This window comes from Gigantopelta aegis, chromosome 3 (assembly GCF_016097555.1).
Source record: "Gigantopelta aegis isolate Gae_Host chromosome 3, Gae_host_genome, whole genome shotgun sequence".
In the NCBI taxonomy this organism is placed as follows: Eukaryota; Metazoa; Mollusca; class Gastropoda; order Neomphalida; family Peltospiridae; genus Gigantopelta; species Gigantopelta aegis.
In genome coordinates this window covers 63834093-63860612 of record NC_054701.1, presented here as the reverse complement: position 1 = coordinate 63860612, position 26520 = coordinate 63834093, and the positions used below count along the sequence as shown (strand labels likewise).

At 36.2% G+C, this 26520-nt stretch overlaps 1 protein-coding gene across 1 annotated transcript in view; it reads right to left on the bottom strand.

Moving 5' to 3' along the window:
- Window positions 1–26520, bottom strand: part of LOC121368774 (protein tyrosine phosphatase domain-containing protein 1-like) — a 38622-nt gene that overhangs the window by 8377 nt on the left and 3725 nt on the right. Inside the window, exons 3-10 of the mRNA XM_041493522.1 lie at window positions 25501–25581; window positions 22631–22746; window positions 18640–18661; window positions 11023–11129; window positions 9764–9851; window positions 5401–5500; window positions 2522–3208; window positions 1918–2019 (exon numbers count right to left, since the gene is read on the bottom strand). Coding sequence (XP_041349456.1) covers window positions 1918–2019; window positions 2522–3208; window positions 5401–5500; window positions 9764–9851; window positions 11023–11129; window positions 18640–18661; window positions 22631–22746; window positions 25501–25581 — 1303 coding nt within the window. The remainder of the gene's footprint in view (window positions 1–1917; window positions 2020–2521; window positions 3209–5400; window positions 5501–9763; window positions 9852–11022; window positions 11130–18639; window positions 18662–22630; window positions 22747–25500; window positions 25582–26520) is intronic.

Here is a 26520-nt window from a genome sequence, read left to right as displayed (position 1 = left end):
AACAAATTGCAATACCTTTATTTAATGTATATCTTAAGTACATACTTGTTTTAATTTTCACATTGTAAATGTACCATAACCTGCTGTATTTAGTTGGTGTAAAGCCCATTCGACGACAATAATGCGTCCATGTTTTAAAACAACTTTCGTGATGTGGGCCGTTTCTTGGGATGCATTGCTCTTACTGTTGCAGTTAAACACTGCGCAGTTAACCATCATATAATTACGTCGACAGTATATAATAACACTAATTATCTTGTAAATTAAATTTCCGATAAACCTGGAGACAAAAAAACAAAAGACGACTAAAAGGCACAACCAAAGAATCAACACGTGTACCGGTATTGCTTGGTAACTCTCACCGATGACGTATTGCCTCGCTTTCGTTCAGATCTATGCATAATCCCGCCCACTTCTGTTTTTACCCCAAACCTAAGACGCGCAGCTGACCGGTGCCTCGCAGCGAGCCAGGCGTTAGAGTAATGCGGTCTTTGACGCTAACTTAATCCATTACACACTACATGTCTTTTGGTGTCCGGTCTCCTTTAAGGTTCTAGACAACAAACACTTCCTATTATAGTCTGTTTCAGGAAAATTTAGATTATGCAAATGAGACAGATATACATGATGTTCCATGCTCCTTAGTTTGGATAACACAAAATGACAATATAAAAAAAGGCCAATGTCAAACTTTATGATCATTATTCAACAAAAGTGTTATTAACTGTGTAAATGAGCAAATAGTGTTCATTAGAAATATAGGACAATCAATGATAATTTTGAAACATACTATAGTTAAAAATAGGCCATGCTGTAACTTTAGTCTGGGCAGCCATATTGGTTGTGTCACTCAGAGGGAAATTCAAAGTATGCTTGGATGTTTATGTTAACAGATAAAATAAAACATTGATTTCATTTATGTATTCATAAATTACAATAAGGTATGTATTGAAGCTTCTATGTAAACTTGTGCAAGTTAATATACAAGGTTGATCATTACAGCGGGTGACAGACATGTGTTCACAGGTGATACAAAAATATGTTGATCGAGGCTGGCAAAAATATACTTTTAGTGCATTAATTCAGCGGGTTTTTTTCCAATCAAATTGTTATCTACCAGTTTCATACATATATTCACAATCGAGATGTGTTGTTTTAACCATTGTTTTATGAAATAAATTAACGTTGTTTGCTTGTTTACAAACATACCCCAACACTTGTTTCAAGATGTAATGTAACGTCATTAACATGTGCAGACCTTTGTGCCATGCAGACTAATGTGACATGAGTGTAAATGCAAAAGATGGTGCTGCCACTGTCCCGGTCACAGTAATACCTCAAGGATTTATCCAGGATATTTTGCCAGGGTCCCATGTGATTGGGAAAATTAGTAAATCTTACACGGGTCATGCTTTTAGGTCACTGCATGACGTAGTACACCACTGTTACAGTAATTTATCAGAACAGACATACCATATTTCCCCCATGTATTATGCACACCGGTGTATAATATGCACCTCCCACTTTGAACATTTATTCTAAGAAAAAAACCATGAACCACAATATAATGCACACGTTTTTTTAGACCACAAAACCACGGTGAATGCAAGATGTACCGTTAACCCCCCCACCACCCACCCGTTACCAAAATTAACTAAAAGCGAAAGCAGCGGTATATTCAAGATGGCATTATTTGGCATCCATGTTCAGCGTTGGAATTAAGATGCATAATGTTATTTTACTTTATTCCTTAATCTCATCATCATCTAGTGTAAGTGTCGGGTACTCGAGTCCGGGTCGAGTGACCCTCGAGTACTCGAGTCCAATATTTTGGACTTGTGGAGGCCCTACTTACAATTACTTGCAATGGATGAACAACTTAAATCTGATTAAATATTTGTATAATGATGAACTCACTTTCAAATGATCCAGCCATTCCCAGAGCAGAGCGCTGAGAACATGAGGACTGACCTCCAAGGCAAGTTTCTTCCACGCCTCATCAGATTTATTTAGGGATTCCTGTAATGAAAAAAACCTGTATGATTATTTGAGAGAGACAGAGAGAGAGAGAGCAGAGAGAGAGAGAGAGAGAGAGAAAGAGAGTGAGAGACAGAGAGAGAGGAGAGAGAGGACGGGGGGGGGGGAGGGGGGGAGAGAGGAAGAGAGAGAGAGAGAGAGAGAGAGAGAGAGAGAGAGAGAGAGAGAGAGAGAGAGAGAGAGAGAGAGAGAGAGAGAGAGAGAGAGAGAGAGAGAGAGAGAGAGAGAGAGAGAGAGAGAGAGAGAGAGGGGGGAAAATAGAGAGGGGGTGAGAGAGAGAGAGAGAGAGAGAGAGAGAGAGAGAGAGCCCATACAAGCATCTTTTATAATTACAGACTTTTCAAAAAAAGAATAGTATATACAAAATACACTGAGAACACTGAGAATGAATGAATAAATGTTTAACGACACCCCAGCACGAAAAACACATAGGCTAAAAATACACAGAGAAGCACTTGCTCTAAAACTGTGATTTACTTGTTACCTCTATGCTTCTGACTTTCCTTTCAGTGTTGACCGAATATTCGAACGCAGACATGGCATTGGCGACCGCCAGTGATGACTCGTCTAGTGTCTTGTACAAGGCTGGGTTGCAGTGTCGACAGATGTGTAGTGCCGGTCCCTGACAAGCAATGGAATCTCTTCTCGACCTTGACACTACCGAGTCTCTCCTACACGTCGCTACCAATTCTCCTTTGGATGACATGAATGAATCTCTCCTTGTCGACGGAACCAACGATGCTCTTCTTGACGATGACATGGATTCCCCGCCGGATGATATCAGTCTTGATTCAGAGCTGGAGTTCGAGCTGGAACTGGGAGATGACTCTTCGTCGACTTGGGGTGGACCTTTTTTCGCGTACCCGAAAATGATGCAGTCGTCGTCATCGACTTCATCGGGCAACGTTTTGCTGCCCTTCGCTGACTGCACTCTCTTGAGCTGCTGGTTAGACAAGTCCTCGAAGCTCTTGGAACGCACTGCAGGAACTTTCTCAATCAGGAAGTCGGCACTTCCAGACTCCTCAAGTATCGACGATCGAGACGGGGACGTGCACCTGCCTACAGACGGAGAGTCCGTCAGATTTATCGCTGATGACGAATCGATGGCAATGTTTAGAGATAACCTACGACTAGCCAGTTCTAACAGTCTTTCACAGCACACGTATATGATCTGCAAGTACGGAAAGGAATATTTGTTTAATGACACCTCAAAACATTTTACACCACAACCATTTGCTGTTTAATTAATGATTCAATGATTGCTAACACCCGACTCTCTGACCATAGGCCTTTATCTAATCTGTTGGCTCATACATCTTGTCTTAGGATATGCTTTATAATTACATATACATATACACAGTGAAACTCCCTCTAAACTGGACATCCACGCAAACAAGTTTTTTGTCAGGATGGACAAAATCCAGGAATCAGGACTGCTTCATTAAGACTTACACATGGAGGAATTGAGGTCAATCAGCCAAGCAAATCGCAAGAGAACTCCATGTTACAACTGGCATTGCAGTGTCTGGTCAGACTGCACAGAAGTAACATATACGCATGTTGACCCCACATTACCCCACATTTAACTGTGAGACACATTGCTGCCAGACGTCAATGGTGTACACATCGTAGACATTGGGCTAACAGGTGATCGACGACAGCGTGTCTGGCGATGTCACAGTGAACGTTAGGCCAACGTCAACGTTCATCCTCATGACCGATTTGGAGGAGGGTGTTATGGCATGAGGTGACATCACCATGACTGCCAGAACCTAGCTGCATATTGTTCATGGGATAGTCATTGGGCAGTACTACCATGACAACATCCTTGCACCAATCAGTGTGCCCTTCGCACGTTAGGCTGAACGTCATTTTGCCCGTGCTCACTGGGAGTCTACTGGTCACTGCATATCTGCAGCAACAGAACATCACCACACTTCTGTAGTCAGCCCTAAGCCAGATCTAAGTACATCCGGAGATCTCCGAGAATGTCATCCCATATTGGCAGAATTAACGTGAAATGGGACAGGAGCACCAAATGTTATTGGACGTTTGTTGCCATATCATGTCTGAATCTCCTCCGAACCGGGGGTTTTACATGTACCTGGCTAAAATCGTTTAATGCAAGCAACCCGTTGCCTATCTGTCTCCTCTGGACCTACATGTACCTCACTATCCTGGCTAAAATCTTTAATGTCAATCCCTTGATTGCTTGTGTTTTACCATCAATTAGTATTTCAATAAATATTAATATTCCCTACTTATTTTGAACAGTATATTTTAACGTTTGCTTATATACTTTTAATGATTTAAGTTTATCATCGAGTGATAGTTCAATATGGCGACATTTAGCTGGACATTCTATGTTGAAAATCGATATGGTAATGAAATGCTACTGACATCTTCTTAACACCGCAAATCCAATACTATTTTTGCCTACTCTTTATTTTGCTAAATAAACGGTTTTAGAACAAAATCAAAGAAAGACAGTGGATTAAATCAATTGTTGTTTTACTGATCCTTGAAGCAAACTATAAACATGTTTGTCACGAATATCAAAGCTGTCAATTGATCATTAATTGCTTAATTGTTATTTGTTAACCATACCCAGTCATATGTAACGGTAATTACACCTCTAATGGCCAACCTGAGCATGTGAATATTGCACTAGCTATGTTTGCGGTCAGGTAATCCGACAGAAAACGGCGAAGTGACAATAAACGCAACAATTAGTGGCGCCATAATGATTGACAACAGTCTGGTCGTCTGGTTTCAGAGGTACAATTTGCACTAAATAAAGAGTTTGGGACTGAATTATTCGTCCGGTGTTCAGTTTTGAGAAGTTTCCAGTTTAGAGAGGTAAACTTTAGTGTTAAAAGATGAGTAAATCATGGAACCATGGAAAATGTCCGATTTTGAGATAATTCCAGTTTAAAAAGGGTCCAGTCTTGAGGGGTTTTTATCAATTTAACTACCACACCCTATATTTTGTATATATGTCAATACTGTCTGAAACAGTGATTACAAAAAACTGTTTAACTTTTTGTCTTAATAAATACCAGACTAATACTGAAAACCAATATTAATAGCGATGTTTGTATATATTTCCTCCCCTATAATTTCCCAACCCTGCTGTCAATATGTCCCACAGAAAAAACACCCCGCTTGTCAATAAATCATTGTTGAAAAAAACACAACAAACACCCCTAACACAGCCATGTTTAATAACCACAAATTAGATGTCTTATTGAAAACTTCCCCTAACACAGCCATTTTAATAACCAAAATTAGATATTAAGAAAGCTACAATATTAGTGAGAAACATGTTACAACAGAAGCAATCTCAGGAGTGTCTTTACTTACTTTAGGGATGTACTTGAGCTTCCGTGCCTCAAAACCATGCAACAGTTTCTTCTGTCTATCCAAGAACTCACGCAGTGACACTTCATGTTTTTCTGCTATGCTAAAAGATTAACAAAAAAACCCCAAAAACAAATTACACAGAGATGTAGTATGAGGAATAAGCACAGCAAACAGAACAAAACAAAGAGAAATATGAGGAAGATTAAATAAAATGGGATGGAAGAGATCTGGACATGGTAAAGGAAGAGAAGGAAGACAAGAAAATAAAGAAAGAAAGGAAGGAAGGAAGAAAGAAAGAATATATTAGCTTAATGACACCTACAGCTATATGGTGACTAACATGATTATATCAACACTTGCTCTAGAGAATAACGGTGAAAAGAAAGAATATATTAGCTTAATGACACCTACAGCTATATGGTGACTAACATATGATTATATCAACACTTGCTCTAGAGAATAACGGCGAAAAGAAAGAATATATTAGCTTAATGACACCTACAGCTATATGGTGACTAACATATGATTATATCAACACTTGCTCTAGAGAATAACGGCGAAAAGAAAGAATATATTAGCTTAATGACACCTACAGCTATATGGTGACTAACATATGATTATATCAACACTTGCTCTAGAGAATAACGGCGAAAAGAAAGAATATATTAGCTTAATGACACCTACAGCTATATGGTGACTAACATATGATTATATCAACACTTGCTCTAGAGAATAACGGCGAAAAGAAAGAATATATTAGCTTAATGACACCTACAGCTATATGGTGACTAACATATGATTATATCAACACTTGCTCTAGAGAATAACGGCGAAAAGAAAGAATATATTAGCTTAATGACACCTACAGCTATATGGTGACTAACATGATTATATCAACACTTGCTCTAGAGAATAACGGCGAAAAGAAAGAATATATTAGCTTAATGACACCTACAGCTATATGGTGACTAACATATGATTATATCAACACTTGCTCTTAACGGTAAAAAGAAAGAATATATTAGCTTAATGACACCTACAGCTATATGGTGACTAACATATGATTATATCAACACTTGCTCTAGAGAATAACACAGAAAAGAAAGAATATAAGCTTAATGACACCTACAGCTATATGGTGACTAACATCGATTATATCAAGGAATGCTCTTTATATGCGGCCGCCCCACAGAATAGGATAGCTTAATGATGCCACAGCCTTTGGTGACTAACTTGATTATATCAACACTGGCTCTACGAGAAGTAACCCAATGGCCCAAAGAATATATTAGCTTAATGACACCTGTGCTATGTGGTGTGTGTGTGTGTGTGTGTGTGTGTCAACACTTGCTCTAGAGATTAACGGTGTTTCAATCCTAAGCATTTCACTACTGAGTTATGACGGATACTAGGCAATGGTTCACTGGTGTATCACACTTCAGGCAATGGTTGGAACATGAAGAAAACACCCCAAAGACATGTCCACCGAGGGTGATCAATTCTCTGGGGAGGAAGAAAGTGATAAAGGCATCTTAATGACAAAACAGCACTCGTGACTCACATGATTTTTGCACACCACCTACTACTGACACAATAATATCTGGTTTTTAATTTTTAACTGTCCTACTCCTGGATGGTAATTCCATATAAAGGTAACACGTTACACTTGCTGTAGAGAAGATTAACTGCAATATATTAGCTTAATGACACCTACAGCTATAAGATGCTAACATAATCTTATAGAAATCACTTACTCTAAAAAGATAACTCTGAATGGCAAGAGATACTAGCTCAAACACATACAGCTACATGGTGACTAACAGCTGATTCTATGGAACACTTGCTCTGAAAACAGTGGAACTAAAGAAACAAGATCCTGCTACCAGTGCAAACACCTGCCTATATTGTATAGCTGTTGGTATTTTATCAAACTTGCTCTAGAGCATAACGTTTAAATTATAGAATAAAACAGCTTACCTGTTTCCTACAGCTTCACACACAATCCCATATGATTATATCTCACATTTTACTAGAAACAAATTTAAAAAACTAGACTCTTCTATACTAAAGGAAAGACTCCCAGCTATTTAGTGTCATATTTGATTATATCAACACTTGCTCATCAAATTATGGCCATGTAAAAAGTTCGATACCAAGGCCCTTTTAATGACACCTACAGTTTATATGGTGATTAAATTTAAATCATTTCTGAGGATCCATATATCTGATTCTAAATGAGATAAAAGCTCAACATTGCTACTGTAGGCCTGGCTTTCATTATTTTTATCATCAGTTATTTAAGATAAAACTATCAACTTAAAGACCCAAGAAAATTAATATTAAATGACTGCAGTTAAGTATAAACTTTTACCATACCACGAGCGTAGGAAGGTGCCAAAAGGTAAGGGGGGGGGGGGGGCACACTTTTGTTTTACACACTTTTACACTATTATAAAGCAAATATAATGGGCAAAATATCTGAAGTGTGTGGGGGGGGGGGGGTGGGGGGGGGTAACGGGGGGCACATGCCCCCTTGCTGTTTCCCATGAGCATTTCCTACACCAGTGCATACTGAAAGCCTAGTGAGAACACCCTCCATCAACTCAGTTTTGTGTTAGGAGATCAGTGGTTAACCTTCCGACTACTGCAGGCGAGATATCTCGATGTCATGCCAGTCGAAATACTGTACACTGTATACAGTACATTCCCCAATTCATATCTCCTGCTGCTTTGCACACGGCACTCACCGGAAATAATTTTTTTATCTAGACAGGGATGTAATTTTACTGACAGTATACACTGCTTTTGTTTTTCAATGGAAAATACCTTGGAATTTGTAGTCTTAAAAAAGTGGTTTTCGGAAAAAGTATTTCCACTTGACAACAGATGGTGGCACATCATGGTCATTTTCACAGGATCTGTAGCTGATTGTGGCAGCTAATTTGATAATAAATTTGATCATTTTAAACCCACAACGAAAATCATTGCAAATATTGGGATACATGAATCGCAGTTGGTATTTTTAAAAAAGCACTGTTACTGAAATAATAGATATAAATACTTGACAGCTGGCCACAAATGCCCGTAAGTGAACGCGACCTTTTGCTTAATTTTACACACAACCGTTGAATATCTCAAATTTTAAATAAATTGAAAACTAGACTCCACGCTAAATAAAATTGACTAATTCAAATATGAACTTTATTTTAAACATTTATCAAATTATTTAAATGAATATATGTGAGATAAAAATTACAAACTTATACACACACGTTTTTTGTCAAAATTTAAATAGTTCTGAGGATCTTCGCCTGTAATTCGATCTCGGCTACAAAGCTCAAGTTGCTACTTTCAAGCCCTGAAAATTAATTTTTTCAGTTATTGACCCGTTTATCAAGTCGACCCATGAAAAACAACTTATAAATGACTGCAAATATTTATTACTTTTACCAGCACATGAGCGTAGGAATGTACAATATTTGGGGGGGGGGAAACTTTTATATTTACAAACTTCTTTTTCATGTTATTGTACATCGCAATATAAATCAGACTATCCAATCAAACTAGCATTGTTACATAGCATCAAAACGAAATATTCCCTTATTATTTCCTGAAAGCTGTTTGACTGTTACTGAAAGCCTAGCGAGAACACCCTGAAATCAGTTTTGTGTTAGGAGATTAGTGGTTAACCTTCCGACTACTGCAGGCGAGATATCTCGATGTCACGCCAGTCGAAATACTGTACACTGTATACAGTACATTCCCCAATTCATATTTCCTGCTGCTTTGCACACGGCACTCACCGGAAATAGGTTTTATCAGACAGGGAAATAATTTTACTGACAGTATTGCTGCTTTTGTTTTTCAATGGAAAATACCTTGGAATTTTTAGTTTAAAAAGTAGTTTTCGGTAAGTATTTCCACTTGACAACAATGGTGGCACATCATGGTCATTTTCAGTGATCTATAGCTGATTGTGACAGCTAATTTGATAATAAATTTGATCATTTTACCCACAACGAAAATCATTAAATAGTGGGATATGAATCACAGTTTGTTTTAAAAAAAGCACTGTTACTGGAAATAATGGATATAAATACTTGACAGCTGGCCACAAATGCCCGTAAGTGAACGCGACCTTTTGCCTAATTTTAATCAACATTCAATATCTAAAACTGAATAAAATTGAAAAACCCACAGAAATAATATTGACTAATTCAAATATGAACTTTATTTTATGTATTTATAAAACATTTAAATGAATATATGTGAGAAAAAATTACAAACTTATACACACTCAACGTGGTTTTTGTCAAAAATTAATCAAGTAGTCTAAAAGTTAAAGAGTGACTAAAGAACTCACCTACGGAATCGGACATAGTGGATCGCATTCGCTGCAGTCATTCTGTTGTTGAAGATCAGGTAACAAGCAATTAACAAACCAGTTCTTCCTGTAATACATTAAAAAAAAATATCCTCTGTAATTATATCAAACCATATATGAGGAAAGTTCTTGGTATCCTTAAAGGCACAGAATCTAGTTTAATCCATAAAAAATGGACACAAAGTTTAGTTAATTTATAAACCTCTAACTCATTTGGATAAAGTTACAATAGAGTGAAAGAAGAGTCTGTGACGTTAAAACCGGTAAATATCCTTAAAAACAGACTAGAACTCGAATCAATAAACCGCTACTTCTCAGACGCACATGCGTTTTTAAAATATATGAAAAATGGATTTTTTGGTATTACAAACAACAGGATGACCAGAAACACTTTGGTTCTACGGACATGGATAATCTAAAGAATAAAATATAAGTACTGTTGATTTCAGTGATCATAAATAGCTCTAATTGTGAAAAATATGCTGTGATGTTTAAAAACTAGGGTCTGTTCCTTTAATACAAGAATTTATAGGCAATGCATGTTGGTCAATCCCAAATGTAAAAATGTCAATAAATAGTGAATTCCATGGAAACAGATGTCTCATCTACCACTCATATCCAACAATAATTTCTGCTGAATTTCTTATTATTCTTTTGAAATACATTCCCGATTAATCCAACTAATTCTATTTTCTTATAAACGAAAAGTGAAGTAATTTTTAAATCTATAATATAAAGCATAAATTGAGACAAACATCCACAGATGTAAAATTGTAAACAAAACAAATGGGGTTTTCCCCACCACTAAATTCCAATTCAATAATTCATAACAAACATTAAAGCTGGCCGCACACTGGCCTTGCGGGCTACGGTTTTTGATCAGTGCCACGAAATCGCAGAGCTGCAAGCGGTTCTTGGCGCAGCAATGACTGCAAAAATCAAAATAATTTGATATTTGCTGGCGTCGTTTGTAAATGACGCCGGCAAATAAGGCGCCGGTCAAAACCGTAGCCCACAAGGGCAGTGTGCGGCCAGCTTTAGTGATTATGAATCACTGGCGTAGCCAGGATTTTATATTGGGGAGTGGGGGGCACATTTGGTGGGGGGGGGGGGGGGGGGGGGGGTGGGGCTGCAATCCACACTATGTATGTATGTCAAATACATATCTGTATGTATGATTTTATAAAATTTATACTATGAAAAAAACATTCATATTTATACAAAGACTGTAACCATACCTAAACCAGCGTGACAATGGATGGCAACCTTCCCCTCCGATAGAGCAAACTGCATTACCTTCACTGTATCCAAGATTGAGCTCATGACACCTACACCAAAGTCAGGCCTGAAATGCAGTTATGGTAGCTGACATATTAATAGAATTATGATGCAACATGACATCAGATTACAAACAAAAACAATGGATAACTAAAAAAAAAAACAATTAAAAACTACTCATCCTCATAACAGTATTATCTCCCATAAATTTTAGGATTTTCTCTCTCTCTCTCTTTTTTTTAAAAATCTGTTTAAAAAGCACCATTTGTGAATAACACTAAACATCTCAGAATATATTAAAATTTATCATAATCCTGAAAATAAAATTACCTTCTGTATTTTTGGTCAACAGGCAGAACATACACATAAAATGTTACAAATAGTTCTTGGGGGCAAGGGGGGGCTTAAAGCAGAGATGCATGGAGGTTGACCTTCTGACGACAAAATGGACCTATTATGTGTCTTGTAATATACACTATAAATCTTTAGCTAACACTTTTTTCTGTAAGCCACTGTGCAAACATTTTGGACTGCATTATCATTCATCATTATCTAAAACTGAACAAAGCTCTTCTTTTGTGATTTAAGGCAACATAGTCCTAATTCAGTTAAATATGAAAATATCACTAACATTTGGAATATGATATTTATGTAACTGATTAAACACACATGCATGCACACACGCACGCACGCACTCACACATACACTGAGGTAATATTTGGCTGGGATATTTAGCAGGTCATGCTATGCTACCTTTAAATCACAGTAGTTACTGTAGATCTTGAAATTAACGCTTCCCTAATTAATGCAAGTGACGGTAGGCAGACTAAAATGCGGCATGAAATTAATGCGAGTGGCCTCCCTTTGAAATATTACTTTCCTAGCAACACACGTCCATGTACTTTTTGGTTCAATCCAAGTTACAGTTGTCTTCAATGAGATCAACTTACTAACATATATGTGTACACATCAGTTAACCTGTTTAGTCCTTAGTGTTTTTGGTGAGATAAACGGGTATGGTAAAGTAAAGTTTATTTTATTTAACGACACCACTAGAGCACATTAAGTTTTTTATCTTATCATCGGCTATTGGACGTCAAACATATGGTCATTTTGACACTGTTTTTTAGAGGAAACTTGCTGTCGGTATATAGGCTACTCTTTTACGACAGGTAGCAAGAGACCTTTTATTTGCGCTTCCCACAGGCAGGACAGCACAAACCATGGCCGTTGTTGAACCAGTTATGGATCACTGGTCAGTGCAAGTGGCTTACACCTACCCATTGAGCCTTGCGGAGCACTCACTCAGTAGTCGGTATCTGGATTAAAAATCCCATGCCTTGACTGGGATCCAAACCCAGTACCTACCAGCTTGTATACCGATGGCCTAACCACGATGCCACCGAAGCCGGTTTAACAGGTATGGTTACATAAATCTGGTTAAACATTAGCATATATGTACCATTACAACTGTATCTTCCTAAGAATGTAGACATATTTCAAAATCATAACAAAAGCAGTCTGACTGTAAGAGAGCTATTGTCTGAACCAAATTGTTAACAACGACGATAAATTACTCTCCTACCTTTAATTGCCGTTAGATTTCCTCCGAAGTTTGTCTAGACAGAAATCTTGAAAAACCCATTACAATGACACAGATTCCACATACCAGATGATAACTATGTCACCTATATCGACTTCGCTGAGAGCGCATAGGGCAAAAAGCATGTAATTTTGTGCCAGCTGCCATTTTGACTTTTTATGGAATATTCTTCAAGAGGGGTGAAAGGATAGGACTTAATCTAACAACGTCATAACATGTTATGATATAAAAGCAAACGTGATGACGTCATATTATTATTTTTTTTTTTTATTATTATTAAAAAAATAATAATGATACCACTAGAGATAACCGATTTCATATTAATTGTGTCACATACTTTGGAGGCTTTCACCCCTCTTGAAGAGTATTCCATAAACAAGCAACATGGCAGAGGACAGAAAACTGCATGTATTTTTCCCTATGTAATCTCAGCAAAGACGATATCAGCGACATCATTGCAGTCTTGTGTGTGGAATCTGTATATTTGTAGTGGGTTTTTTTGCGATTTGTGTCTGGACAAACTTTGGAGGAAATCTAACGGCAATAAAAGGTAGGAGAGTAATTTTTTGTAGTTGTTAACAATTTGGTTCGGACAATAAGTTGCAGTGAACTTGAACCGTGAAATCAAAGAAACGGTCGACCTCAGGATTAGCATGCTAAAACTCATTCATACGCGATGTATTGTGTCGGCTTTTGATAGGATGGCCAAAGACCCTCCAATCATCACGCGTGGCTGGCATCTTGTTAGATGATTGTACAATTAGTATGTCTCGTCTACAATGAATTGTGCTCCAGTTGTTTTATAAATGTATTAGAATTTTAATCTTTATTTTAAAAGAGTGTGACACATAGCTTGCTGGACTAGTCAACAATTAGTCAGACTTGCCTACAATGAATTGTTTTCCAGTTGTTTTATATGTTAGAATTTTAATCTTTGTTTGTTTTGTTTTAATAACGTGGGACACATAGACAAAACATAGAAATAAATGCGTCATATTGTAATGAAATTTACTTTTCGGGTCCCAATCTGGGAACCACGGGTTCGGCTACCCCTTTCGGTTGTAGACTTTTGCTGGTACTAAGAGTCGATTAATAATTCTCTAGAAGGCTGAAATTACTATAAACAAGAGACCGACTTGGCTAGCACAGAAAACCCAAACAAACAAATAAACAGATTACACATTTATTCGAGGGAGTACAAACAAATAACAAATATGTATGGTAGTCCTCTAAGATCCATATATGAATTGACTGCCACTAAATAAATAAATTTACACCCACATATCCATAGAAATAAATGTTTATATTTAGGGACGTGTATGAATGTGTCGTGGATAATCCCGACAAAGAGAATATTCGCGGAATTAAATTTACATCTGCAGGACAGCCCACACCAAATAATTAGGCTCTACACCTTACACGATTACCCATCCATGCTGGTGTACATTAACTCCGTTAAATTATATATATTGGACAGCCCCCTTCAAAGCTATTTGTAGCCAAAACACCCTATTAAAGCAGTCGTTAATCCATATAATTAGGACTCTCTTATTCGGAATGGGGTTACAAACCATCGACAATGACAAAGACCGCTTATTAAAATCAACGAGATCCTAATTTAATCAGACTTAATTTATTCAGACGGGTCGTCCATTCTCTAACTCAGCCAAAACGAGTAAGCGGACAGTTCGTGCACGGTAAAAACACGGAATTATATATGGGACGATTACACCTTACACGTAACACGGGTCATTGCCTGACTCGCTTTACGTAGTTAATTTATCATTTTAATAACCGAAACTTATAAGATATACATTGGTTAAATGTATGTATAAATGGGCAGACAGCTAGGAATGGAAGCAAACATGTTTACATATATATAAAACGAAAAACAACACAGCACACAAAAACTAACCTCACAGAAAAACAACCCGAGCGCAAGTGGGGATGAATAACGTGCGTCGAAAAATAATCTAACTTGACCAACCTGATTGGTTGATTCAGTCAGGCCACACTCTTGCACGGCATTCTGCCGACAACATTTAAAACGGTTGCACGACACTTATTGTATTATCCCTCGTAGCAATGAGAAAATAACGTTCCTGATATTCATAAGTGAGTAGAGTTAGATCATGCTGTTAATGTAATTAGTAAGAGATATAATCAGAATCTTAACTGAATATAATAATCAAGGAAAATATGAAAAGATAGACAGACTGAAAACCATGAACGTTACATACCCTTCCACTACATCGCCTAGCTATGCCCTCATAGCGCGGAATTTACTACATCTAGAATTGTAAGCATCGGAGAGATCATCATATTTTAAGAGGTTACCATTAATTTAGTGTTTGCTTCCAAACATAGCCTATCCCATACACCCACACATCTTTTGGATTTGTAGTTCCAATACGGTTACCTCGACCTCAATCAGATTAAATGGTAACCTGACAAAAGAAAACATAACAATGATTAGACATAACATATAAAAAAAAAACCAAAGTAACAATACAATGACTTGCGCTTCGAGTAAAAAAAACAAATACGTTAAGAAACCATGTAGCAGGCACATGCTTATCTACTAAAACTGTAGGAGTCTAGGACATACCTGATATAAATTTGATATTCATTAAGTTCCTTTAGCATTCCAGAATACCCCAAAACTCTGTACATGTATAACTTAAGATGGGTAATAAATTATGCAAATTTCGAACAATAAATCCTCCTCCATGGTTAAAATACTGACAGTATATCACCTACGGCACTTAACCATAGAGTGGTAATCCCACCCCGTACATACACCCAGTGAGTCATTACCATCACAAATTCACATTACAATAGCAAACACAAATAGTTCATTTATATACACAGAGATCCAGTTTACTCTGGAATAACTACTGAATAGGACAGACAAAAACTAAAATATCAACATACCTCAAACTACTGTTACGCAAAAAAAAAAACTCTCCAACATACAGTACATATTTTCAGTTTTTATGGTTCAGTCCTTGTAGAAGAATCACACATGTGGCCAATAACCACCCAGCTCATACATGTAGATAATATTCAGGATACAGTTCAAGTTGATAAATCAGCAGGTGACGGTTAAGTAATTAGCAGGTAACATCCTTCAATCACCATATTAGACGTGGCAATTCACAAATAATAGAATAGTTCATTCAATCACCATTTTATACTAGGTGATCAACACAACAGTCCATATTAACACAATCACCATATTAGACGTGGCGATTCACAAATAATAGAATAGTTCATTCAATCACCATTTTATACTAGGTGATCAACACAACAGTCCATATTAACACAATCACCATATTAGACGTGACGATTCACAGATAATAGAATAGTTCATTCAGTCCAATATTCCATATAATTCTTCAACCTCCAACAGCGATACAGATCCAGAGGTTAATTTCAAATACTGCACAGCACCACAGTCGCCCCCACAGGAAACCAACGAGATTCCGGAAATAGTTCATGATTATTTAGTGATCCACATATGGTTCTATACACTGTTCAATAGAGAAATAAATTGATCCAGAAACAGTCTACTATGATATCAAGTTGTGAATCCTTCATTATGATTATTCTATAAAGAAATTCCAATCTGGAAATAGTTCACAATGAAGTCCCAATCCAGGAACTATTATATTCATGTTTATTCAAGTAGGGAATCCCAGTTCCAGAAACAGTTCATGACGTATAGCAATTCATGATTTCTCCAACCTCAGAAAATATTGCTATATATTTCTTCACAATCACTAAGAATTACCATGCCGTTTTATACTACTGAGTATGCATGAGCTGGGTGGAAGCAGTGTCTTTAAAATCACGTCTCAGATCTAGAACCACCATAAACCAACTTTTAAAACAAAAAATGCATGTGGAGAATTTTACATGGTTATAGAAAACACTTACAATACCAAAAAAAAGAAGCTTAACCATATATTATCTTACATAACAAGAAATACTGTGGAAAACAAAATGCTATGATAAATCGTACTCCCCAGATCTCATCCAATCAGGAAATCTACGTCTCCGTCTGGTTTCAACATTGCATGTGCGCTGCTACGTTAATGGTTTCTTGTACAAGAGGTTCACCCATGTTTGCCTCCATTCCTACTGAACTAAGGTCCCTGGGTATAGCCTGAATAAATCTATGTCTACATCTCATAATTTCCTCCAAGGTCCTATTGATCTCCCTCTCAATTTCTATGCGAGCCTCATCGATGTCTGGTATAGGAATTCTAGATGCCATGTTAAGATTATGTAGTTTATTTTAGACAAATAATAAACTTTTCAATTCCCGGTCGATGCACCACTTGTAATGAAATTTATTTTTCGGGTCCTAACGTCGGCTCCACTTGTAATGAAATTTACTTTTCGGGTCCCAATCTGGGGACCACAGGTTCGGCTACCCCTTTCGGTTGTAGACTTTTGCTGGTACTAAGAGTCGATTAATAATTCTCTAGAAGGCTGAAATTACTATAAACAAGAGACCGACTTGGCTAGCACAGAAAACCCAAACTAACAAATAAACAGATTACACATTTATTCGAGGGAGTACAAACAAATAACAAATATGTATGGTAGTCCTCTAAGATCCATATATGAATTGACTACCACTAAATAAATAAATTTACACCCACATATCCATACAAATAAATATTTATATTTAGGGACGTGTATGAATGTGTCGTGGATAATCCCGACAAAGAGAATATTCGCGGAATTAAATTTACATCTGCAGGACAGCCCACACCAAATAATTAGGCTCTATACCTTACACGATTACCCATCCATGCCGGTGTACACGAACTCCGTTAAATCATATATATTGGACAGCCCCCTTCAAAGCTATTTTTAACCAAAACAGCCTATTAAAGCAGTCGTTAATCCGTATAATTAGGACTCACTTATTCGGAATGGGGTTACAAACCATCGACAATGAAGAAGACCGCTTATTAAAATCAATGAGATCCTAATTTAATCAGGTTTAATTTATTCAGATGGGTCGTCCATTCTCTAACTCAGCCAAAACGATTAAGCGGACAGTTCGTGCACGGTAAAAACACAGAATTATATATGGGACGATTACACCTTACACGTAACACGGGTCATTGCCTGACTCGCTTTACGTAGTTAATTTATAATTTTAATAACCGAAACTTATAAGATATACATTGGTTAAATGTATGTATAAATGGGCAGACAGCTAGGAATGGAAGCAAACATGTTTACATATATATAAAACGAAAAACAACACAGCACACAAAAACTAACCTCACAGAAAAACAACCCGAGCGCAAGTGGGGATGAATAACGTGCGTCGAAAAATAATCTAACTTGACCAACCTGATTGGTTGATTCAGTCAGGCCACACTCTTGCATGGACTTCTGCTGACAACATTTAAAACGGTTGCACGACACTTATTGTATTATCCCTCGTAGCAATGAGAAAATAACGTTCCTGATATTCATAAGTGAGTAAAGTTAGATCATGCTGTTAATGTAATTAGTAAGAGATATAATCAGAATCTTAACTGAATATAATAATCAAGGAAAATATGAAAAGATAGACAGACTGAAAACCAGGAACCCTACAATATTATTAATGCGAATAACACGAGCTCGCATTTTTCGCATTAATATTATGATCGCATTAATTTCAGGATCTACAGTAGTTATTTGTGAAGATTGCTAAAAAACACAAAATGATGGCAATGTTAGCTCAACATGGCTAGGTTAGTTTTATGGTTTATAACAAGAAGGAAAACTCAAACAGATTATTATTATTCTCGTCTAAATGTTATGTACCCTTTCTGAATACAATTATGTTATAAAAACAACACAATCAAACAAAGCAACCATAGCTATTCCTGCATGCACCCTAAATGTACATGTACTTCACTACAAACCTAATGGACAAAACTCATAAAAATGTCATACTCACCAGCCAAAATTATAGTAATAAACTGAAATATAACATTGAATACATTGATGAACATAACACATGTAAACTAAAAATATATAATATGTATAGCAGTGTTCGAGATTAACGGTATCCCGATATCCCTGGGAGACCAGAATTTAATTTTGGATACCACACTTCAATAACCCAGTATCCCACTGGGATACCATATAATATTGTTTTTGGGGTTTTGGTTGTTGTTTTTTTAATCCTATGTTTTTATTTTTCGCTGAAACCATGAAAGTCGTCATTTACTGGTGAAGTCAAGTAACAGTGTCGTCCAAGTTTGTAATGATGTTATTTATGAATTTCATTTAAGTGGGATACTAAATTTTCAGGTGGGATACCAGATTTTAAAATGTTGGTATCCAACTGGGATACTACCCAACAATTTTAATCTCGAACACTGTATAGCTATGTTAAAAAAAATTAATGTAGTTAATACATGTAGCAGTTACCTGAACTATTGATACAACTTCAGTTGTTTAAAATCTTTTTATGTATAAAAACTCAATACTGTTTAAATTATATATAGCTAGAAAATATATAAATCAATGAAAATCATAAATCTAATATACTGTATTCAGTATTGTATTTTTTTTTTATATCATAAAACATGCATACTTTTATATAGATTGTTCACTATCCCACTTTATGGCCTTTTAGATACTTTGGGGTACTGTGTGAATGCAGAATCATACTTATTATGAACATTTGCAGGAGCAACTATGATAAAAGTTTCTTTGACCTAAGACTTTGTAATTTGAGATTTGTTTATTTGTTTTGTTTAACAACACCACTAGAGCACACTCATTTATTAATCATCGCCTATTGGATATCAAACATTTGGTAATTTTGACATAGTCCTAGAAAGAAAACCGGCCACATTTTTCTATTAGTAACAAGCGATCTTTTATATGCACCATCCCACAGGATAGCATATGCCACGTACTTTGCTATACCAGTCATGGAGAACTGGATGGAACGAGAATTAGCCCAATGGGTCCACAAATGGGGATCGATCCCAGACCAAATGCTATCAGGCAAGCGCTTTATCACTGCGTTACATCCCTTTTTGAACATCAACAAATGCATCAATTTGACTTAAGGGTTTGTGAGAAATTAAGCTAAAATGAAAACTCAATGTACAGAGCTCTTCATTTTAAGCAGAAATATTTACAATTAAATTAATGTCATCAACAAAAAGTGTGTCCTATCTTAACTTTGTCTCAACTAACATAAACCTTTTCAGGACACGTGGATGAACAACATCCATAGGTGCAACTATAAACAAAGATTCACTAATGTAGGACTTACAGTTTGTGAGAAACTGATAAACACAAAACATTAACAAACAAATTTAACACAAAAGTTGACGCTGTCGTAGTCGCCGGAAAAGTAATACCTAGATCTCGCCTTTTTTACTTAATAAAGTCGAAACAACTAAAACTCATTCTGTGCAATACAATGGATGGATGGATGGATGGATGGATGGATGGATGTGTGACAACAGAATAAACACCACACACACACTGGGACAGAAGCTTACTGTCATCATCCATCAATTCTTGGGGATTGTATGAAAAGCTTACTGTCATTATCCATCAACTCTTGGGGATTGTAAGAAAAGCTTATTGCCATTATCCATCAACTCTTGGGGATTGTATGAAAAGCTTACTGTCATTATCCATCAACTCTTGGGGATTGTATGACAAACTTACTGTCACTATCCATCAACTCTTGGGGATTGTATGAAAAGCTTACTGTCATTATCCATCAACTCTTGGGGATTGTATGACAAACTTACTGCCACTATCCATCAACTCTTGGGGATTGTATGACAAACTTATTGCCATTATCCATCAACTCTTGGGGATTGTACAAAAAGCTTACAGTCTTTATCCATCAACTCTTGGGGATTGTACAAAAAGCTTACTGTCATTATTCATCAACTCTTGGGGATTGTATGAAAAGCTTACTGTCATTATCCATTAACTCTTGGGGATTTAAGAAAAGCTTACTGTCATTATCCATCAACTCTTGGGGATTGTAAGAAAAGCTTACTGTCATTATCCATCAACTCTTTAGGTTTGTAAGAAAAGCTTACTGTCATTATCCATCAACTCTTTAGGTTTGTATGAAAAGCTTACCATCATTATCCATCAACTCTTGGGGATTGTATGAAAAGCTTACTGTCATTATCCATCAACTCTTGGGGATAGTAAGAAAAGCTTACTGTCATTATCCATCAATTCTTTTCTTTTTTTTCTTTTTTTTAATGAGTTTATTGCCCCCAGATCAGTTGACAATGTCAAGGTTGGGGAGCCTTGAATCATTGCCTTACAAAAACACATGTATCTATTCATACCTTCTAGTTACATACATTTGAATTTGTTAAAAACAATACATAAATATGAATACAATAATGGTTGTGATCTGAGGGGGACGGGATAGAGAATGGACAGATGAAATGAATGGGGGAAAAAAAGAGGAAAGATAAACAGAAACAATCTAATTAAAATTAGCTCCACTATTACATGTGGATCTAAAGACAGCCAGTTGGAGCTCATGTCCACCAATCAAAACCTTACTTGCAGAATCCTGCCAGTGATTTAAAACTAACAACACTGCGTAGTCCCCAATGTCCAGGTAACATTTCGTCTGTAAATAATAATTTAAATATTGACCAATCACACTTCGCCTTTTATAACGTTATTTGAGAGCATACAAATTCTAAAAATATCGGGCGAGTCTATTTTAGTGGCCGCAGTACAGCGAACCATACCAATACGTACAGGGTGGGTTATCAGTCTTCAATTTTACATTAAACATTATTTATTTATTTATAAAATTAAAAAAAAACTAAATCAGTCTTCAGTTTTACATTACAAAGTATTTATTTTATAAAATAAAACATGTTTTAAGGCATTCGTAATTCACACGAAACATGTCGTATACCCTCAGGATAATTCGGAATGTTTTCAAATTATTTTTAAATCACTGGCAGGATTCTGCAAGTAAGGTTTTGATTGGTGGACATGAGCTCCAACTGGCTGTCTTTAGATCCACATGTAATAGTGGAGCTAATTTTAATTAGATTGAAACAGAAACTAAAAAAAGAGAGAAAGAAGCATGTATTATTTACTCGTATTGTAGATTAAGATTGGTTTTCTGGTTCTACTGAATTTTTTGTATATCCAAGCAAGCCCAGATTTTCCTTTAGGTTAACAAAATGTGCAGTTATGAGATTGAAGAAAGTAGTATCAATTAATTCTCCGATTTTCAAGCAAGAAGATTCAACCATTTCTCCCAATGTTCATTAAATTTGTCATACTGGCAATTTAAAAAATAAATACATCTTTCTATTTGAAATTTAGTTTTCAGGATATTTTCAATGGCCTTTTTGTGCAAACTTTGTTTTAGTATTTTCATGTTGTAAATGTAATATTTTATATTGACAGTTATCCAGTTTACTACGTATCTTAGATCACCATCTGTCATTCCAAACATAACTACATTTTTGCTTAGTGGAATGCAAAGACCAGTTTTTTACTTCAATGCAATCGTAAAAAAAGGTGTTGCAATGTCTCCGTTATCCATCAATTCTTGGGGATTGTATGAAAAACTTACTGTCATTATCCATCAACTCTTGGGGATTGTATGAAAAACTTACTGTCATTATCCATCAACTCTTGGGGATTGTAAGAAAAGCTTACTGTCATTATCCATTAATTCTTGGGGATCATATGAAAAGCTTACTGTCATTATCCATCAACTCTTGGGGATTTAAGAAAAGCTTACTGTCATTATCCATCAACTCTTTAGGTTTGTAAGAAAAGCTTACTGTCATTATCCATTAACTCTTGGGGATTGTAAGAAAAGCTTACTGTCATTATCCATTAACTCTTGGGGATTGTAAGAAAAGCTTACTGTCATTATCCATCAACTCTTGGGGATTGTAAGAAAAGCTTACTGTCATTATCCATCAATTCTTGGGGATTGTATGAAAAGCCACTGGGTTCGTTACCATGACCACAAGAGGCATGTTCTCCTGGCATCTGCAGGTTGATCACAGTCTTGATATTTTCGCTGCAAACAATAGAGGAGAAAAAAGAAGAAGTTTGTTTAGTTTAACGACACCACTAAAGCACATTCATTTATTAATCATGGGCTATTGGATGTCAAACATTTGGTAATTTTTTACATATAGTCTTTACCAATGAGCTATGTCACTAAACAAATTCACTAAACAAAAGAAAATTATTTCAGGAACTTTGGGCACTTTGGATTTGTACATTCTTAACGCCATATTCCATTTTCAAATCAAATCTCCTAGCACCAGAAGGGACTATGTCCTTAGCAGATGGTGAACACTGCTTCATTGTTTCCTTATAGCACTGTACAACATGGTATTATGTGCTAACTTTAAATTAACACAAACTGCCAAATTGGCAACATGGCGAACCATTACACATTCTGGTTATTCCTTATAACACTGTACAACATGGTATTATGTGCTAACTTTAAATTCACACGAACTGCCAAATTGGCAACATGGCGAACCATTACACATTCTGGTTATTCCTTATAACACTGTACAACATGGTATTATGTGCTCAACGTTAAATTCACACAAACTGCCAAATTGGCAACATGGCGAACCATTACACATTCTGGTTATTCCTTATAACACTGTATAACATGGTATTATGTGCTAACTTTAAATTCACACGAACTGCCAAATTGGCAACATGGCGAACCATTACACATTCTGGTTAAGCTAATAAACGTTTGAACAACCCGCCCCAGAAAATAACTTCAACATGCCAGTTTGAGGTAATTGATTAGGTTACACAAATATAATTCCTGCAACCAAACAGTTGGTCACCTATGGTCTGTCCCATCTTACAAAAATGTTTTTTGTAATAATTTCAGTTTGGTCTGACATAAGAAGAAAAGTAAAAGTGATTTAGAAATAATAAAACACCCCACTATTTTTGTATGCAATTAAAAAAAACCCATTGGTTCATAAATAAATAACTTGTAGTAAATTCCATAGTATGAAAAAAGGCATTCGTTGTGGGAAGGACTACAAGTAAAAATCACATGCAGATTTCCGATCACCTAAAAAATTGCAGTGGTATGTAGCCCAGTGGTAAAGTGCTCGCTTGATACATGATCGGTCTGGGATCGATCCCCGTCGGTGGGCCCACTGGGCTATTTCTCGTTCCAGCCAGTGCACCACAACTGGTATATCAAAGGCTGTGGTATGTGCTATCCTGTCTGTGCATATAAAAGATCCCTTGCTACTAAGACTATATGTCAGAATTATCCACTAGCTGATGATTAATAAATCAATGTGCTCTAGTGGTATCATTAAATTAAACAAACTTTAACCTAAACATTTACTGCGAACCAAAAACATGAAGTCTGGATATTTGATAAATCTGGCTCCAGCATGGTAAACTACCACTGCACATAACAAGTGACCACAGTGCAACTAGCATTGACGATAATAATTTATTTCAGGGCTCAATTTATTTCTGTGCTTTTATCCAAGGTATTCTCATTGTTGTCCTTGATTGATATGTTAAAAACACCGGCTAGATATGTTCAGTTACCCATCCATGCTATGTGGTGACAAATATGAAAACACATCTTGAATGTATCTATTTGAAAGAGAGGGGCGGGATGTAGCCCAGTGGTAAAGCGTTCCCTTGATGCACGGTCAGTCTAGGATCGATCCCCATCGGTGGACATATTTGGCTATTTCTCGTTCCAGTCAGTGCTCCACAACTGGTGTAACAAAGGCCGTGGTATGTACTATCCTGTCTGTGGGATGGTGCATCTAAAAGATCCCTTGCAGCTAATCGAAAAGAGTAACCCTTGAAGTGGCGACAGCGGGTTTCCTCTCTCAATATCTGTGTGATCCTTAATCATATGTCTGATGCCATATAACCGTAAATAAAATATGTTGAGTGCATCGTTAAATAAAACATTTCCTTCCTTCTATTTGAAAGAGCCCTAACTGAAAATGTTGGTGGCCAACCTGAGATTATATTCTGCAATTTAATTCTTTATTTAATATACTTAACAAAAATGCAATTTATTTAACTCTTTATTATGTTTGTACTCTTTTAAAAACAAACAAATTATTTAAGCATATATTTTTTAATTTAATAGTGATGTATAACTATATTATTCAGAACTTGGAAGTCATCGGGTAAATACCATATATCATGTACATTGTAGTCAATAACTGCACTTTAGCTAATCCTACAAGAGTTAATGCTATGGAATATCTACTCTTCACTACAATAGATGTACTGTACCTTCAGTAAGTTGAATATAGGAATGAAAACAAAAGTCAAAACCAGGCACGTGAAAAGCATAACAATTAAATGATTTGGCCTTTTTTTAAAGTAAACTCTGTATTTGATATTAACATGCCTATTATGCTCATGTAGGTATTTAATAAATATAATGTCCAGTTCTTCCAGTTTGAGGGACAATTAAAGGAGACATTTACTTTTGTCTGGATATAGAGAAGAGGAAGATGTACAATTTTGCCCACAACCCGGCACATTCAAAACATTTTCCATCCTTCATTTCCAGCCACTTTAATTATTATCACACTATATTGTAGAGTATGTGTTGATCGAATTTCATATAGTAGCACTGTGAGGTGAGGTAACCAAAGTTGTAGTCCAATGGAGCTTTTGGCCCATAATTGTGGAACCAGTAAATTTGCTTTGTTCCTCCCCACTACACTATAAATAAAGCCTTTTCCCACTCATCTACTCGTCTATGCAATAACCAAGTGAATAATATTTGTATACTTACGCATTAAACTGCTGAAGTAGATTCTTCTCCTTGAATACACTTGTGGTTGGTCTAGACATAGCCAAAATCTTTTTGGTAATCCTACAAATCAAGAATGCAATACACATATTTACTTTTGTTTTATTTGAAATATTGTTTAGTTGGGTTTGTTTTTTTACTAAGATCTGTTCTACTGAGTATTACCGTTGCAATAGTGCTGTTTCAGTGTATGCGTGTACTGTTTTTTATAGTTCCAACAGCAATTCCTTCCAGTGTGTATACTGCTTGCATATGACAAATATTTAGAGGCAAGCAGATTTCAATTAACAAAAATTTAGCAATCCAAAATGTCTTCTGAATATGGTCTGGCAAGGTTTGAAATTCAGATTGTGGAATGTAAAACAATATCTGCTTCCAACATTTTAATGCTAGAAACTGAGTATTACTATAGACCATTTGTTATTTTATAAACCTTACTCCCATGTTATGTATATTTAAACTAATTAGATTTTCTTTTCTTTTTATTACAGTATCTAATTTAATATTGGTCATTCTAATGTCAGCACGAATTTCTGAATCTGATAACTTGTATAAATCCTGCCACAGACCTTTGCGACAAGGTGCAATTTTTGTTGCATGTGATAACAATCATGTCGTTGAACCATGTGTGCTAGCCAGCAATACAATTTTTGTTGCATTTGACACATTAATCATACATTGTTGCACCGTGTGTGCTAGCCTGCAATACAATTTTTATTGCATGTGACAATAATCATACGTTGTTGCTTCATGTGTGCTAGCATGCAATACAATTTTTGTTGCATGTGTCAATCATACATCGTTGTATTGTGTGTGCTAGCCTGCAATACAATTTTTGTTGCATGTGACAATCATACATCGTTGTATTGTGTGTGCTAGCCTGCAATACAATTTTTGTTGCATGTGACAATCATACATCGTTGTATTGTGTGTGCTAGCCTGCAATACAATTTTTGTTGCATGTGACAATCATACATCGTTGTATTGTGTGTGCTAGCCTGC